This window comes from Etheostoma spectabile, chromosome 14 (genome assembly GCF_008692095.1).
Source record: "Etheostoma spectabile isolate EspeVRDwgs_2016 chromosome 14, UIUC_Espe_1.0, whole genome shotgun sequence".
Classification (NCBI taxonomy): Eukaryota; Metazoa; Chordata; class Actinopteri; order Perciformes; family Percidae; genus Etheostoma; species Etheostoma spectabile.
The window spans coordinates 4,262,683-4,277,682 of NC_045746.1; the positions used below are offsets into that span (position 1 = coordinate 4,262,683).

A 15,000-nucleotide genomic window follows, 5' to 3' on the forward strand; every position below is an offset into this window, starting at 1 on the left:
CTTGATGTTTTGTGGCGGTTGGTAATCAACGAAATGGTGAATTACCGCCACCAATTGGTATGGAGTGGGTCTCGGGACTACACTTGACTACACCTACACTTTTTCATGATTTATGAACTACACCGCACCAGTAATGTACTGTAATGTTATGTAATAGAATAAAATAAATGTGGGACTACTTCTCCGACTTGTCGTTTAATTCTAAAAAAGCCATTGTCCCGTCTTCACTTCTTCCCGCGGCTCTGCCACCTTTTCTTCAATGTTTAATGCGATTCTTTTCGGTGTCTTTTGCAAAAGTTTCTGCCTTTAAATTTTCTTTTATCCCAATATGTGCTGGCAGAAATACTACACTTACTCAGTCCAATCATTTAAGTTCTGTATAACGTCTGTTATAAATCAAAATATCAATCAAAATATCAGGTCAGCTGGGCTCTTCCGTTTCCCTCACAGTACATGTTCTAGTTTGGAAATTGGCACTGAAACAGACTCGTAACACAAATTCAAAGGTATTAAATAAAATGATAATTTATTGATGTCTTCTTGTGCTAGTATGAAATGGAAGTATGTTGTTGAGAAAAGACAGTGTGTGGCTGTTAGAACAAATTACAACAGCAATTGTGTTGCCTTTTATCCCTCATTGCAAAAATGACGATTCACTAATTTGGTCTATCACACTTTTACAAATGAGTCTGAAAAAACATTCACAAAAATCTGCTTTTTATTCAACTGGTGCAACACAAGAATAAGACACCCATGCCTGCATTCATACATATAATGCCATGATTGTTTTATTCCTAGTCGCCATTTTCATATACAAAAAACAAATGTGACACAGGAACACATGTGGAATTTGAGTTATACAATGGATCAAGCTAAGTTGGTTTCAAAACGGTGAAACCTCTAAAAGCTCACCAGTGGACTTCAGTTGTATGTCATGTGATTGAAATGTATTAACAGTCATTGTTTTAATTCGAGTTAGAGCTTTCATTGCATTGCACCACTGACACCAGATGTGAGTCTTTATCAAATAGAAAATTCACACAGTGCTTAGTCAAGCAGACAGAATAAACATGAATCTATATTGTGTTTACCATCTAGCAATTGCAAGTTGCTGGCAAAAACAGTTGATACAGGCAGTTATCTTCAGACAGTAATGACTACAGTAACATATTTGATAAATAGTAATAACAGTAGATGATGATCAATAGCATGATCGTGGAACAGCTTGAAAGAAAACCTGAAGGAGTTGTGATGTGGTCAGTTAGTAGCCCAAGGATGTGCAAACTCTGCCCGAAAGGTTCGGACGACCATAACAAGAACCTGAGAAAGTCAGATTGTGTGTCTGTGTGTGTAAATGTGTGTGCTAGCAGCACTACCTGTTAAGGAAACATAAACCAGTGTTAAAATATGTTACTGTTCTGCAAGAACTACTACATACAAAAATACAACTCTGCATAACTTCCTTTTTTCTTGCCGGTAAAAAAAAAAAAAAAAAAAAAAAAACTGAACTGGAATATAACTTGACTTGACTGTAACATAAAGCAAAAACTGTACACATATTTTTGCATTATTATCAAAACCACTATGAAACTAAAAGTCATATTCACTCTCAATCCAAAGCAAATGAAATTCAACAAGCACCCACAGAGCCCACCCAACAATTTCAATTAGACAAAATACTCTTGCCACACAACATTCCACTGACCCTTGCTGCTCTACATCTATCCATTTTTTTGACATATCTATGAGCTGGCAATGCACAAACATTTTCCATCTTTACAGCTTGTACTTAGTACTCTATACTGTACAGTACCAATGCCTATCCTTTACACATTCCTTACATTGTCAAACTATTCTTACACAAAGTCTATAATCATTTTTTTTAAAGTTGGTGTAAGAATATTGTATGCCCCAGCATCTTTAAAAAAAACGAGTAACAAGTATCAAGTAACTTGATTTAAACAAGCATATAAGACTTGTCAATAAAATACAATACAGAATAGGTGTGACACTATTCTGTTCCAAATGAGTTCATGTTGAATAGTGCTGGTGTAGACTTCTCCACCTACTGCAAGCCTGTGCATTATGGTAACATTCGGATAGTAAATAATTGTATTTTATGATGATGAATAGCGAGTGGCAGGAACATGTCTATTAGGTTCTTTCATTATTGTCTCAGTATTGATATCAGCCCATTACGATGAGTTCCTTTAAGAGTGCAGAAACCAATTAGAATCCCGCTACTGGTCTGCAGTTACTCAGAACATCCTCAAGGTGGCAGTATTATAATACATGTAGGACTAGAATAGGAAAACATGGCAGTGAGTGGCTGGCTTGTGATGCCCAATAGGGTTTCAATAAGTAGGTGTGTACACAAGCGTGCTAATGTCAGTGGTAGTGTACACACTATTTGATGTGTACATATCTGTGAGCATGCTTGTACTGAATATCAGTTCACTGTGGGAATAAAAGGCAGGTGAGATCCACGATGTCCACCCCGGCTCCTGTGTGGTCCGGTCCCCAGTCAAAAGAGCACTTGTGAGGCTAAACACTGGTGATAGAGGCCTCTGCTTCATGGCCTCTACAGTCCACTTGCCCACTTCAACAAGTCATTCTGAGATGCAAGTCTTTTTGCATTGTTAACAGTCAATCGTCACCATTTAACAACCTAAAAGCAGCAATTACAATCCATCAGTTCATGGTAGGAGGGTAGCTTTTGTGCATTTTTCAGAGCTGGTGGTGTCTTTTTCGACCCTTATCTTGACCCTCTCTGTAGAAGTACTTTCCTAGAGTGTTGTACAATGACTATAGCAAAGTGCCCCCTTGGTCTATTTCATGTTTTTTTTTATGTACAGTACAACACACAATTACAATTGATTAAGTTTTTTTTGACACTGATTATCAGAAAAATGTCTTGTTAAAGTCAAAGAAAAAACAATTTTCCACAAATGGATCTAAATGACAGCACAGGTATAACCCGTCTTAACTATGTCACAATCACTGGTGCAGCCAACTGTTCCTTAGAAGTTGAACAATAGACAAACTATCAGCTGTGTGTAACCAAATATGTGATTTGTAGTTAAATGCACCTGTATCTGCAGGGACAAACTACACTGTGAAAACATAGACATCAAACCAATCTACCACAAGGTTGTTGAAAGAACCAATTGGTGGAAGTACACCAGTAAAATATGAAGGTGTACAAATCTGTGTAGAGCACCTCATTCTCAAAAACTAGGTTCTGTGTTAAGTATGGGGATACTTAAAGAGGTACATGGTTCCCTAACTGAGCAGCAAGATTTTGAGGCTACAGCAACTGTGTGGGTGCATGTCAAGCTTTTCAACTAACTAAATGTGATACAAAGCCTGGTGTTGGTAGCATCATGTTGGAATAATTGTAGAGTGTAAAATATAAACAAAAAGAAGAAGAATTCTGGAGGAAAATCTGCTGTCATGTTGAGAGAAGGCATTTTTTTTCTAGAAGGAAAACAGCCCACAAATTCAACCGTAAAAGCTGCACAGAACTGTCTTCACACTCATGTGGCCAAATAACAATCCAAACAGGATATGTTGCAGAACCTGAAAACTGCTGTTCAGTCATGCTCACCAAGCAACCTGACAGTTTGAGGACTTTGGCAAAGAAGAATGAGGCAAGATTTAATCACAGACTCAAGGCTGTAGATGATGACAAAAGGTGCCTCTACATGTCTCTGTATTAATCACCTTGTGCTCTATATTTGTACTTAAAATTCATATATTTCTACAGATTTATTTCACTTATACAACTAAATCTTAAATGTTAATCAGTGTCAGAAAAGCTTAATTAAACTTAGATGTGTGAAGACAATAAAACATGAAATACACCAAGGCTGGATACGCAGAATACTTTTTATAGACACTGTATGGTATGATTTAGAGTGAAGGAGGACTGTCAGGCAGTCCTCTCCTCCATAGTGGGCTTGTTGCTGGGGATGGGCTGGGCCGCATACACACTTCTACTGTGGCTGTCCACACTTTGAAAGTAGGGGTGGCTGAGCGCAGCAAAGGCCGATATCCTCCTGGAGGGGTTGAAGGCGAGAAATTGCTGCAAAGAAGAGAGGCGAAATTAAAGAGGATGAGACAGACTAATAAAGAAAGTATACGTACGTACGTATGTATGTCCGCAATATTATGATATGTAGAATGTATGGTTAGTTTTCTAGGATTTTAGGAAATGGCAAATCACTGAAAGCAAGTTCTGCGCGATTGATTTGGATTGTTTTGAACAGAGTCTCGTACTACCTACCATTAAGAGGGCACGTCCTTGCTCGTCCATGTCTGGAACTAAGTCCTCTATTGGCTTAGGGGGTCGGGGGGTGAAGGCACTCTGTGGTAGGGCCACTTCCTGGGGCCAGTCCTCTGCTGAAGGTACCCCAACAACACTGTGGGATGATAATGGTAATTAATCCCTTCACATCTGCTATGACTAAGTTTATATCCACATATTATTCAGGATTTTGGCCTTATTCCAAAAAAAGACTATATTCAGACTAAGCTGTTTACATGGCTAATGACAACAAATAATCTGCTAACAATCCATGATTGAATTGCATATTCTGAATGCGCTGTCTCAAACCTGAATTATACTGGCATATCGCATCCACACGTCTTAACATGTTATACTCAGAAAAAAGTCCTTATTCGGAATATCTGAACAGAATTTGCGGTTTAGGTGACCCGTATCAAATTTGAAATATTGTCATGTTCAAAATAGTGGAATGTTATTGAGCATGTAAATATACTGAAAGGTACACATTCAATGCCTCTCCAGTTCAAATCTTTGCTCAAATCATCCTAGGTTTTCTGAAGCAACTGACAGTTTTCTTGCATGCCTGTTGGTAAGCATTGGAGGGAGCAAATGATATTCACCCAAGCAGAGAGCATATCGTAATCTGGAAGGTTCTGCATTAATTACAGAAAGAAGAGTTGTGTGCATATCCTGTTCCACATTTAGGCCATATACAGAATAATAGGTTCAATGAAGAAAAAATTGGATTTAAAATTCCCTAAATTGTCCTGGACTGCCTTTTGACTGACTGATTTATGTGGATAGCCCATTAGAGTTTTGAGACATTTTCCCTAGCTTTAACATAGAGGAAATATGATATAAACTGTAACAGGAAACACAGCCAATAATACTTACTCAAAAATCTTTCCCAGCTGATCAACATCTGAGTTTCCTCGAAATAGCGGTCTGGGAAAGAGAAAATAAACAAGTTGAGTTTGACTGCTGCTGCTTAAACATTTACGTGAGTCCATGTCTTCATATATTGTGCTGCACAAACACATGTAGATTTAGGATCATTTTAAAATACATTTTGGTGTACAGCATTTATTGTGTTCTCATTGATCTACTTGAGATATGAGTCCTGAGGCTTGCTATCCCACAGTACTGTGTAGACAAAAAGCCCATACAGTATATAAGATACTGGCTCAAGGCAAAGAGGAATGTTTGACTCTGGTGTGAGCATTTGAAGTACACTGGCAGCTCCATCTCATGTAGTCCGGATTGTGAAGCAGTGTTGGTAGTACCAGTGAAAAGGGGAGGGATGAAAGAAGGGAGGAGAGCGGCAACAGGGCTGCTGGTGGTTTCTGTGGCTTTGGGCAGTCTTTGGATGCCCATGGGCAGCCATGCCGGCCCTGGCACCCGCACAAATTCCAGTAGTCATCATCAGCACAAGCCTGCAGGTCGCTGCCCAGAGCAGAAAAGCCTATATATCCCTCATGTGTGTGGGTGCCTGCTTTTGCTCTGTGTGTGTGTGTATGTATGTGTGAGAATATGTGTAGGAAAGTGGGAGGGAGAGGCGTGTGACAGATACATTGGATTATTTTAACAGAGAAAGGAGGTATGGGAACTAGACCTTCCTGCTCTAGCTCATCTGAAAGGAAATTAGAAGGTATTGCTGTCAAAGAGAAGACTTTCCTCTGGGGAAACAATGTTACTTTTCTAAATCCTATAATAACAGTATTAAATGCGCTAGGGTCACAGAAGCTTTTATTCTTTTATAACATGATTAGTCACCAGCAGATGTCAATGTAATGCAGGATGTCGTCACATAGGTGCGTTTGTAAGCATGTGTGTATGTATTCTCTATCCAGGAGCAAATAAAGTTCAAGTGCACCCCACTTAACTGAAGTCAACAGACTGACTAGCCACCATGTGCTCCCTGTGTTTTCCCACTTGCAGGAAGCTTTGCATAGCTCAACACCCACACTTTCCTACAGACTCAGACACTGGGAAGTTAGTCACACAGGAATTTGGCTCATTTTTACAGCCATCTCTCTGTCACATGCTTTAACTCGGAAGTGGAATTGAGATAGAGTTTGTTTCAATTATTACCATCTGGCATCCTTACCTAATGGATGTCTCGGTGTTTCTTTACACTTGAATATCTGCTTTAAACATCTGACTGAAAAGGATCACACCACATATGTCTTTCAGGGTAACGCACTGCACTGAAGTTTGAAAGCCATTTAAGATCAGACCAAACCAGTTCTGACTGTTGCAAAAGAAGAAGAAAAAAAAAACTACAGCAAAGTCATTGTGCCAAAACAAGTAGGGCTGATAATTCCAAGAGGTCCATTTTTAAACCTGGAGTGGTTTGTTGGTGAGGGATAAATGGATTCACACAGAGCTGGCCACTGGCATGCATATACAGTCAACAGTCAAGTGCAAATGCACATTGCACACACTCAAGTATACACGTAAGGGCTCTAAGGCTCTTTTACACACACACACACACACACACACACACACACACACACACACACACACACACACACACACACACACACACACACACACACACACACACACACACACACACACACACACACACACACACACACACACACACACACACACACACACACACACGGCAGTGAAAGGACATCTGAGATTGGATTGGTACAGGCAGCTGAGTCACGCTTCCTTTAGTGCCAACACAGCTCTGTCCCACATTCCACTGAGACAACCTCTGGAATTTGTGTGTGCATGTTTGCATGTGAGAGGGTCAATCTGACTGGTTGGGAAACAGAGAGAGAGAAATGGAGTGTGTGCGTGAACTGTGTGGACATGCAAGTCTGTGTCAAGTTTGGAAATACATGTGAGTGTGTGTTAGTGTCAAGTGCAAACACGTGCATATAAGGTTGTGTCTTTGAGGATTTATCAATTGAGTTTCAAACTGTGAGAAAGTCAACACGGATGTGGGGCCTCTCCCATACCATTAACACAACACGTTCAACCTTTCGATTGGAGGAATGTCAACAAGCAGGCGCTGTCTCCCCAATTCACTCAAACCATGACTTACCCCAACACTATCCCAGCCATGCAGATGCAGACTTGTATGATATTTGCTCAAATTCCTTTGACAGGTTCCAAACTATTCTCGCTACAGTGGATAGTCATTAAAAGGAATTTGTTTGTACAATGGCATGTTTGATAATGAAAGTGCAGAGGTAGGTGCTTGGGGGAGTGGGGGAGCTTTGATGTTTCATGAGTCATAAGGACATTGTGAGGTTAGATTTGCACTTTTTTGACCTGCAACATAAGATAACAGGGTGAATGAGGGTTTTCAGTGCTCAGTGGGGCTTTCCTTAAATGCTTATTTTCATTATTTCATTAGAAACACTCACTTAAACTAGCAATATCATAATTGTTGATCAATCGCCCAATTGAACAGGTGGTATTTCTAATTTGATGTTCACGGCAATAAAAACCACCAGTGGGGATGTCTCGCTCGCTGTACCTGAGGTACAAACCAATAAACAATGTTTTCTCATCCTCTCTTGTTCTGCATTTCGCCTCAATCAGGCTTTCTTTTACTTTCTTTCACTGCTTCTCCCAGGTGCCCTTTAATCTCTAACAGGTGGCCTTTAAAAAGCCATCTTAATCACCTGAAGAGAGAGGGAGAGAGAAAGAGAGAAGGAGAGAGTGTGTATGTTCATGGCCATCAAAAGGCTCTGTCTTGCCTTCAGCCTTAAGGCAAAGTTGGACAGGTGCCAGATTGTGAAAACACACATATCCACACCAAAGCCTTTTACAGCTTGTGTCAGGGTGAGAGAAGAGTACCTTAACCTCCTAGACACACACACACACACACACACACACACCTTATTGTTAATTTTTGTTTATCCTTGGTTATTTATGTTTCTGCTTGGTTATTTTGGTAGTAAGATGCTCAATTACAGGTTCATTTGCCACACTGCTTTAGAAATGTACTTTCTAATGTTCACGATGTGTTAACATATTTTGAGTGTATGCCATAAAGTACACCCAACTGCCATTCAAACAACAAAAAACTGCTAACAGAGCACTAGAGAAGATTGAAAGAAACCACTAGTAATATTCTTACAACCTATGACAAAAGACCAAAAAAAAATAAAACAGCATAACAATGGTTTTCGTCACATAACTGTTACGACTGTAATGGATCATCAATGGGTTTGATGTAAAAGCAGCAAAACTAGATTAACAAAGCAGACTCTGTCCTTAACTCTTCCCTCTGTTAGTCCATCATAATGTATGTTAAAGGATCTAAAGTCAAGCTCTTATCTGAAACTATGAAAAATTGTCACATGTCACCATTTTTTACAGCAAACTACCAAATAAAGCTTTAACACATGACCTGGAGCACACATGGACAAGATGTGCCAAGACTGTTTAAAAGGACATAGCAGGGACTGATAAAACAATGCTGGATAGTTTATCGGTACATCCCTAGGACATCAGTATTGGACAATATTTGCCTCATTGACTGCCACTGACCTATTGATAATTGAGATGACATTCATTAATGGCAGTGGCCAATGTTTGTGTTGTTTTATTGCAGTCTGACTAACTATAGCAGCTTGTAGTGGACTACCGAATAGCTTATATGCACCATGGCATCATTTTTGGTTGGTCCACATGGTGTGACTGTGAAGGCCGTGGCATATGAACACAAAGTTTTTATACACAGCACACCATTCAGTGACCATCTCCGTCCCTGTATAGAAGCAATTTTATTTTGTCTTCTGTCTGTATACCACATGACCACACAGTCTCTTCACTCTGTGTCACCCTTTGCCACTAGAGCTTATGTATTCCCACTGATTCCCCCGTGCAGAGCGTGGGTCGTTGTGTGTGGCAGCGCATGTTAGGGTGTGGGGACGGTTGGGGAAGGAAGCATTCATTACAGGCAGGGGTGCTCCTCCTGGCACTCATCCCTACCTCAAAAAGACTGTTCTTATCTACTCTGAAGCACACCATTACAGTCTGGTTACTCAGTTCACTGTTGATTACAAGAGGCAGTTCTTCAAATACTATGTCACATAAATATTAATATTAGATTAATGCTATGGTGATAAAATATTATGCCCTGAAATTCTTTTTTCTCCTTTCATCGGCAGGCAGCTGAACTTTTTTTTTAATTTTAGAAAAGTTGTCCGTTATTAGCTTGGCTCTCTAGTGTGTAAAGTTCGTTAGACCACAAACTGACAAATTCCTATACCAAGAAGCAGGATCTTGACTTGCATACTGCAACCACAGCAGACAGCCATTACTGTAATGGTTTGATAAGTCAACCGAAATGTGATTGCTCACTGCTCAAAACGCAGCTGACAGGTGTCATTTTGAGAAAAAAAGTTTAAGAAACACCCAAATAACTGATTCTGTAGCGAGAGCAGCAGATTTTTTCCAAAGAATTTACGTGAAATATAAATGAAGTGAAAGTAAGCGGACAAAGTGGAGATCGTAACACCAAAATTCAAGTGCAACACTAACAGTCTTGGGCTCTGTTTTTGAAAGTTCTAAACCATTTTGTGTGTGATTGGACAAACGTGGTCAGAAGTGCTGATGTAAGATCATCCATGAGTGTGTGGTTGCTGGTTTTAGTCATTTTTCATTTTCTTTATAAACACTATAAGGGGTTAGACCAAAATTCTCTTATATCTCACCTTCTCCTGAACATCTCAGCAAAGATGCAGCCGACACTCCACAGGTCCACCGGCGTGGCGTAACTAGACTGGAGAAGCACCTCTGGGGCTCTGTACCACAGTGTCACCACCTACAACACACAGGAGGAATCAAAGAAGAAAATAAGGAAAAACATACAAAGTCACAATTTCTTGCATGTAGTTTACCTGCCAGCAGCCCTTAGGAGAAAATGAAATATCACACACACACACACACACACACACACACACACACACACACACACACACACACACACACACACACACACACACACACACACACACACACACACACACACACACACACACACACACACACACACACACACACACACACACACACACACACACACACACACACACACACACACACACACACACACACACACACACACACACACACACACACACACTCTCTCTCTCTCTCTCTCTCTCTGCCCTCATTTTAGGCTTACGTAAGACATGAAATCATATCTGGCAGGACACGTCTCCTTGCTCCCATTTTGGTGTGTACCCGCACTGTCTTTCCACAGCAATCCACCAGGGACACCAGGAATACTATATAAACATGTTTATATTCGTGCAGTAGCACCTATTACAATCATAAACAATACTATCTCTCACTAGATTAAACATGGCAGATGTCTCATTTAGTAGAAGTGATAAAGAGCTGACTATCATTAATATCAACCACCACCTGTCTTGCATCAAGCAACCCTGCACCCACCTGAGGTACAACGGCAGCCATTTTTGCCACTTCAAACTAAGCATGGTTTCCAAATTTGTCCCATAGCCTGCAGGAAAGCAGCAGCATTGTTAACAGCTACAGTAGGGAAAGCCTCCAGACAAAACTCAGTGACCCCTAGTAAGAGAGTGGACTGGTTCCAGGTGCTTTCCTAAACTCCAGATTTTTCCGACAGCTTTTGGCTGCAGTTTCCTCCTCAGGCACTGCAGAGTGCTTATCGGGATCTTAGAGTCTGAGGCGAATGTTTGTAAGCAAAACGAGTGTGGTGTCACCTAGAAATCTTTATTAGCTGGCTTGGATTCTCTGCGGGAGTAGGAGGAAACAATACCCTGATCCTTCTGATGTTGTCCACATGCCTTTATGTGTAATATGAGAGCAATGATCTACGAAGGATGTAGATTGCCAAATATGAGCAATCAAGTAGCTTTATGGTTTCTAGACTTTTGGGCAAGTTTTCTTTTGACTGTAGGAGGCTTCAGATTTTAGTAATACAGGTGCCAGTATCAATGATTTTAATTTAAATGCACTTGTTTGTCCTTACCTAATGTAAAAAGTTGTGTTTTTGCCATGCTAGCGGTGTAGTGCAGTTGGTGGTCAGTCGTTCCACTACTTTGTTCCAGTTATCTCCATAACTATTGGATGAACGGCTTTTATATTTGATACAGCTATTCATGGTCCCAAGAGGAGAATTCAGTTGACTTTAGTGAGGCCTTAACTTTTTCTCTAGTGACCATCATCTAGTCAAAAGTTATTTTTGTAATACTTTGGTTTATGACAAAATACCTGCAAAACTAATGTGGATTCCCATCAGCCAATGTTCCCATCATCCAATGCCACTAGCATGCCAACACAGGCTATTTACGTAGGCTACGGCGGCCTACAAACAACGATAAAATCAGCCTTAACAGGCTAAACCCTGATGCACCTGGAAAATATAACCTGCTTAACACTTTGCATTGTCACTGGGAGCCCATTAGCATGCTGATCCTTGAATTTAGCTTAAAGCACCGCTATTCCTTAGTACAGCCTCACAGAGCCGCAAGCAACGGAGTTTCAGTTTGTATTGTAAACTATCAAGATAGGACCATGTAAGTAGTTTGTAACTGTTTTCCTGATCATTTGACAATAAAGTAATATTCTTTAGTAGGAGTTGTGTTATAGTAAAAGTATTGTTATAGTAATAGTAAGCGTATTGTTATAGTAATAGTACTATAAAATGTAAGAATTTAATATGCCACTGGGGACAATGATAACAATTTCCTGAATATCCTTGTCTATCATAACCACCTCCTGTAAGTTGGCAATGCTAGTACCATTCAGAATGGTGAGTTTATTTACAAAGTAGCAGGGCATTATTCCCCGCCCCCCCAATAACCCATAATAAGAATTCCATTAGAAGGGCTCTGAGGCAAAAACTGACCAAACATTACCCAAGCTGGAATTCTTAAGCAAGGCAGTCAACAGAGACCAATAAGAGAAATAAAAGGTTTGGTCACATTTTTTTTCTTCTAAACTGAATGGCACTATTAATAGTGCCGTGGGCTGCATTTTGCAGATGTGTGATACTTTCTGATCTCCTGCTTCCTGCTTCAGTGGAAATAGGGAGGAAGTTGAGGCTAGTTGGCTGAGATGTTGGCCGAGTCACGTGACCAGAAATGACACATATATTGAGAACAAACAGACTGACAGTGAGGGTCATTGAAGATTTTTAGAACAGTGACACCTGAAAGAAAAACATGAATGGAAGTTGCACAGCTGCCCATATAGTCAGGTAACAAAAGGTCATTGATGTTTAGCATGCATAGGAAAATTCAAGGCTGCATTGCTTTCTTTTCTCTGCAGCCTCAAACGCTAGTGACTTGTGTCTTCTGCATGGAGTTTGTAAGTCTGCAGAGTCAAACATCAGAGCTCTTATGAACATGCACGCACACGTAAAGCCTTCTAGGAAGAACCACAGACCTAGAGCTCGGGGCATATCCGCCTCAGTGCGAGTTAGAGTTATTTGAAACAGTGGCACAACTGCAGATTTAAAAAAAAAAAAAAAAAAAAATTATATTATATATATATATATATATATTATATATAATAATATATATATATATTATATTATATATATTATATATATATAGGCACACACACACGCACGCTAGAAACACAGGAGATGAAGTGTAATTTCCGAGGAAGTAAGCCTAAAAACACATGACTACATGCAGCGCAGGAAACTGTTTTTGCAGCAGTGCATCTATGGCAAGGTGGTCTTTCATTCTATATTAGAATTAAAAGGATAAGACAGGATAAGATTTGTCTTTTTTGTCAATGAATGTTGTGAAAAAAAAAGCAATGTACTAGTCCATCTCAACACCTTCTGACTTTCCCATCATGCAGTTTGTTGACACACCATTTGTCACTTGCAAGTAACCATTAGGGGAGTTATTTACTCTCTGCTCCTAAAACGGCTCATCTGAAACCCCAAATTCTGGGATAAGGGGTGCTCTTTTTAATTTCCAAACAAACAGTCAACTGTCAGCCCTGCTTTCACCCTTTTCTTCCTACCTCCTCCCTCTCTCCTGCAATCTCTTGTTCCTTCTCTATTAAATGCCTTTTTCTCTGTCCGAGTCTGTAAAACATGAGTCTGAAATGCAGTAAAGTCTACAAACAAACAGTTGGAGAGCTTGTAATATCCATTAATACATTTTGATCACGCACAGTTTAACACACTCCAAAAAATACTCAACTGTACCTGTTTTCAGGAAGTCTTAAGTTTGTTGTGTTCTGACAGAGGAAAATGCTCAGGAGCCCAAACAACTTAAAAACTGTTTTCATGGAGATAATTATAACAACACATAGACTGTAGACTATTGTTAAAAAAACATTCCTCATTTGCAATTATGTTCTGAGCTTTTTTGTCCTTTCCCTTCCGACCACGTTTGCATTCCTTCTTCCTTAGTCTCTTTCTCACCCTTCTCGTTCTGTGTTCTGCATCACATATCCGTCAATTACTCACTCCTGCTCTCCCTCCTCTGTATAGGCCACATGAAAACAGAGACACCGACACATCCACATCCACTGTATGTAGGACAATTAGACAGAGAAAAGGAGTCACCCTTAACTGTGCAATACATTGTTTTGCTCTTCAGTCAGCTGCTCTGAATTTTCAATCTGTCTCTCTGCCTATCTGACACCCTTTCTCCCTTCCGCATGGTAAAAAAAAAAGCCAGAGGAGGTCAGATAAAGCCTAGGGAGAAAAAAAGAAAGTTGGAGAGAGAGGCATCGAGAGTGTGTGAGGCTGACTCCAGATTAAAGGACAACATTCTGGGAATTCCTTTCTGCTGAGAGCATCCTCCCCCTCACCAACACCACCACCATCCTCCTCCTCCTTAGCCCTCACTGCTGCTCCCTTCTCCGCTTCAGGGAGGAAATAGCTTCTCCTGCCCCAGAGGACCCCCGGACCTCCTGGGCCAGACCTCCAACCCTGTCTGACTTGCAACATCCGGACCTGTGCCTCCAATGCACTGGGATTGCACAGCGGAGGAGTATGAGTAAGGATGAGAATGGGGTGTATGCATGTGAGTGTGGGGGTGTTTGGTTTGTGTTATGTGCGAGTACTTGCACGTGACTAAGTGAGCACCTGCTTATGCCTGGATTCATGTGCTTCCAAGTGCTGTGTGTCTTCAAATGTATGCAAGTTATCTGGAGCATGTGTTTGATGGGTAACACTTTACTTGAAGGGGTGTGCATAAAACTGATATGACACTGTCATTACCATGACATGAAGTCATTTTGACTGTTGTCTTGACAACAATGTCTGTGTTATGACAACTTGACATTAACCTAGACAACATTACAAGTCATAAATACTGTATCTCATAGCAGTATTATCAAAACTTTAAGAAACCGTTTAGCTTTGTGTTAATATTACATTAAACTGCCAGTGGTTGGTTTTTACATTGGCTGTCAAAAGACCTTTCAAATTGTGCCATGCTTATTGTCTTTAACCTCAAGTAAAGTGAAACAATTTGGACTTGTCATAAAGATGTCATAGAATTTAATTACACTGTCAAATGCTTTTATAATGGTGTCATGAATAATTCCCTGACCTCAAGTCAAGGGGAATCATTTGGACTTATTAAGATGTCAGGAAAGTTAGAAGACCAGTTTGTCAACAGTGAATAAAGTATGAAGGTGATTTACTGACTTTTGGAATGATACAGTTAGCTTTAGGCTACTTGTTGCTATAATAATAATAATAATAATAATAATAA

At 40.1% G+C, this 15,000-nt stretch overlaps 1 protein-coding gene and 1 long non-coding RNA gene across 2 annotated transcripts in view; one reads left to right on the forward strand and one right to left on the reverse strand.

Moving 5' to 3' along the window:
• Positions 1–703: 703 nt before the first annotated feature.
• cdk6 (cyclin dependent kinase 6) overlaps positions 704–15,000 on the reverse strand; it is a 34,741-nt gene continuing 20,444 nt past the window's right edge. Inside the window, 4 exon segments of the mRNA XM_032535865.1 lie at positions 704–4,084; positions 4,286–4,421; positions 5,183–5,233; positions 9,976–10,085. Of these exon segments, the coding sequence (XP_032391756.1) occupies positions 3,932–4,084; positions 4,286–4,421; positions 5,183–5,233; positions 9,976–10,085 (450 nt within the window). The 3' untranslated portion in view covers positions 704–3,931.
• The window catches only part of LOC116701858 (uncharacterized), an 18,593-nt gene continuing 15,136 nt past the window's right edge, over positions 11,544–15,000 (forward strand). Inside the window, exon 1 of the long non-coding RNA XR_004335019.1 lies at positions 11,544–11,554. This is a non-coding gene — a long non-coding RNA (uncharacterized LOC116701858). The remainder of the gene's footprint in view (positions 11,555–15,000) is intronic.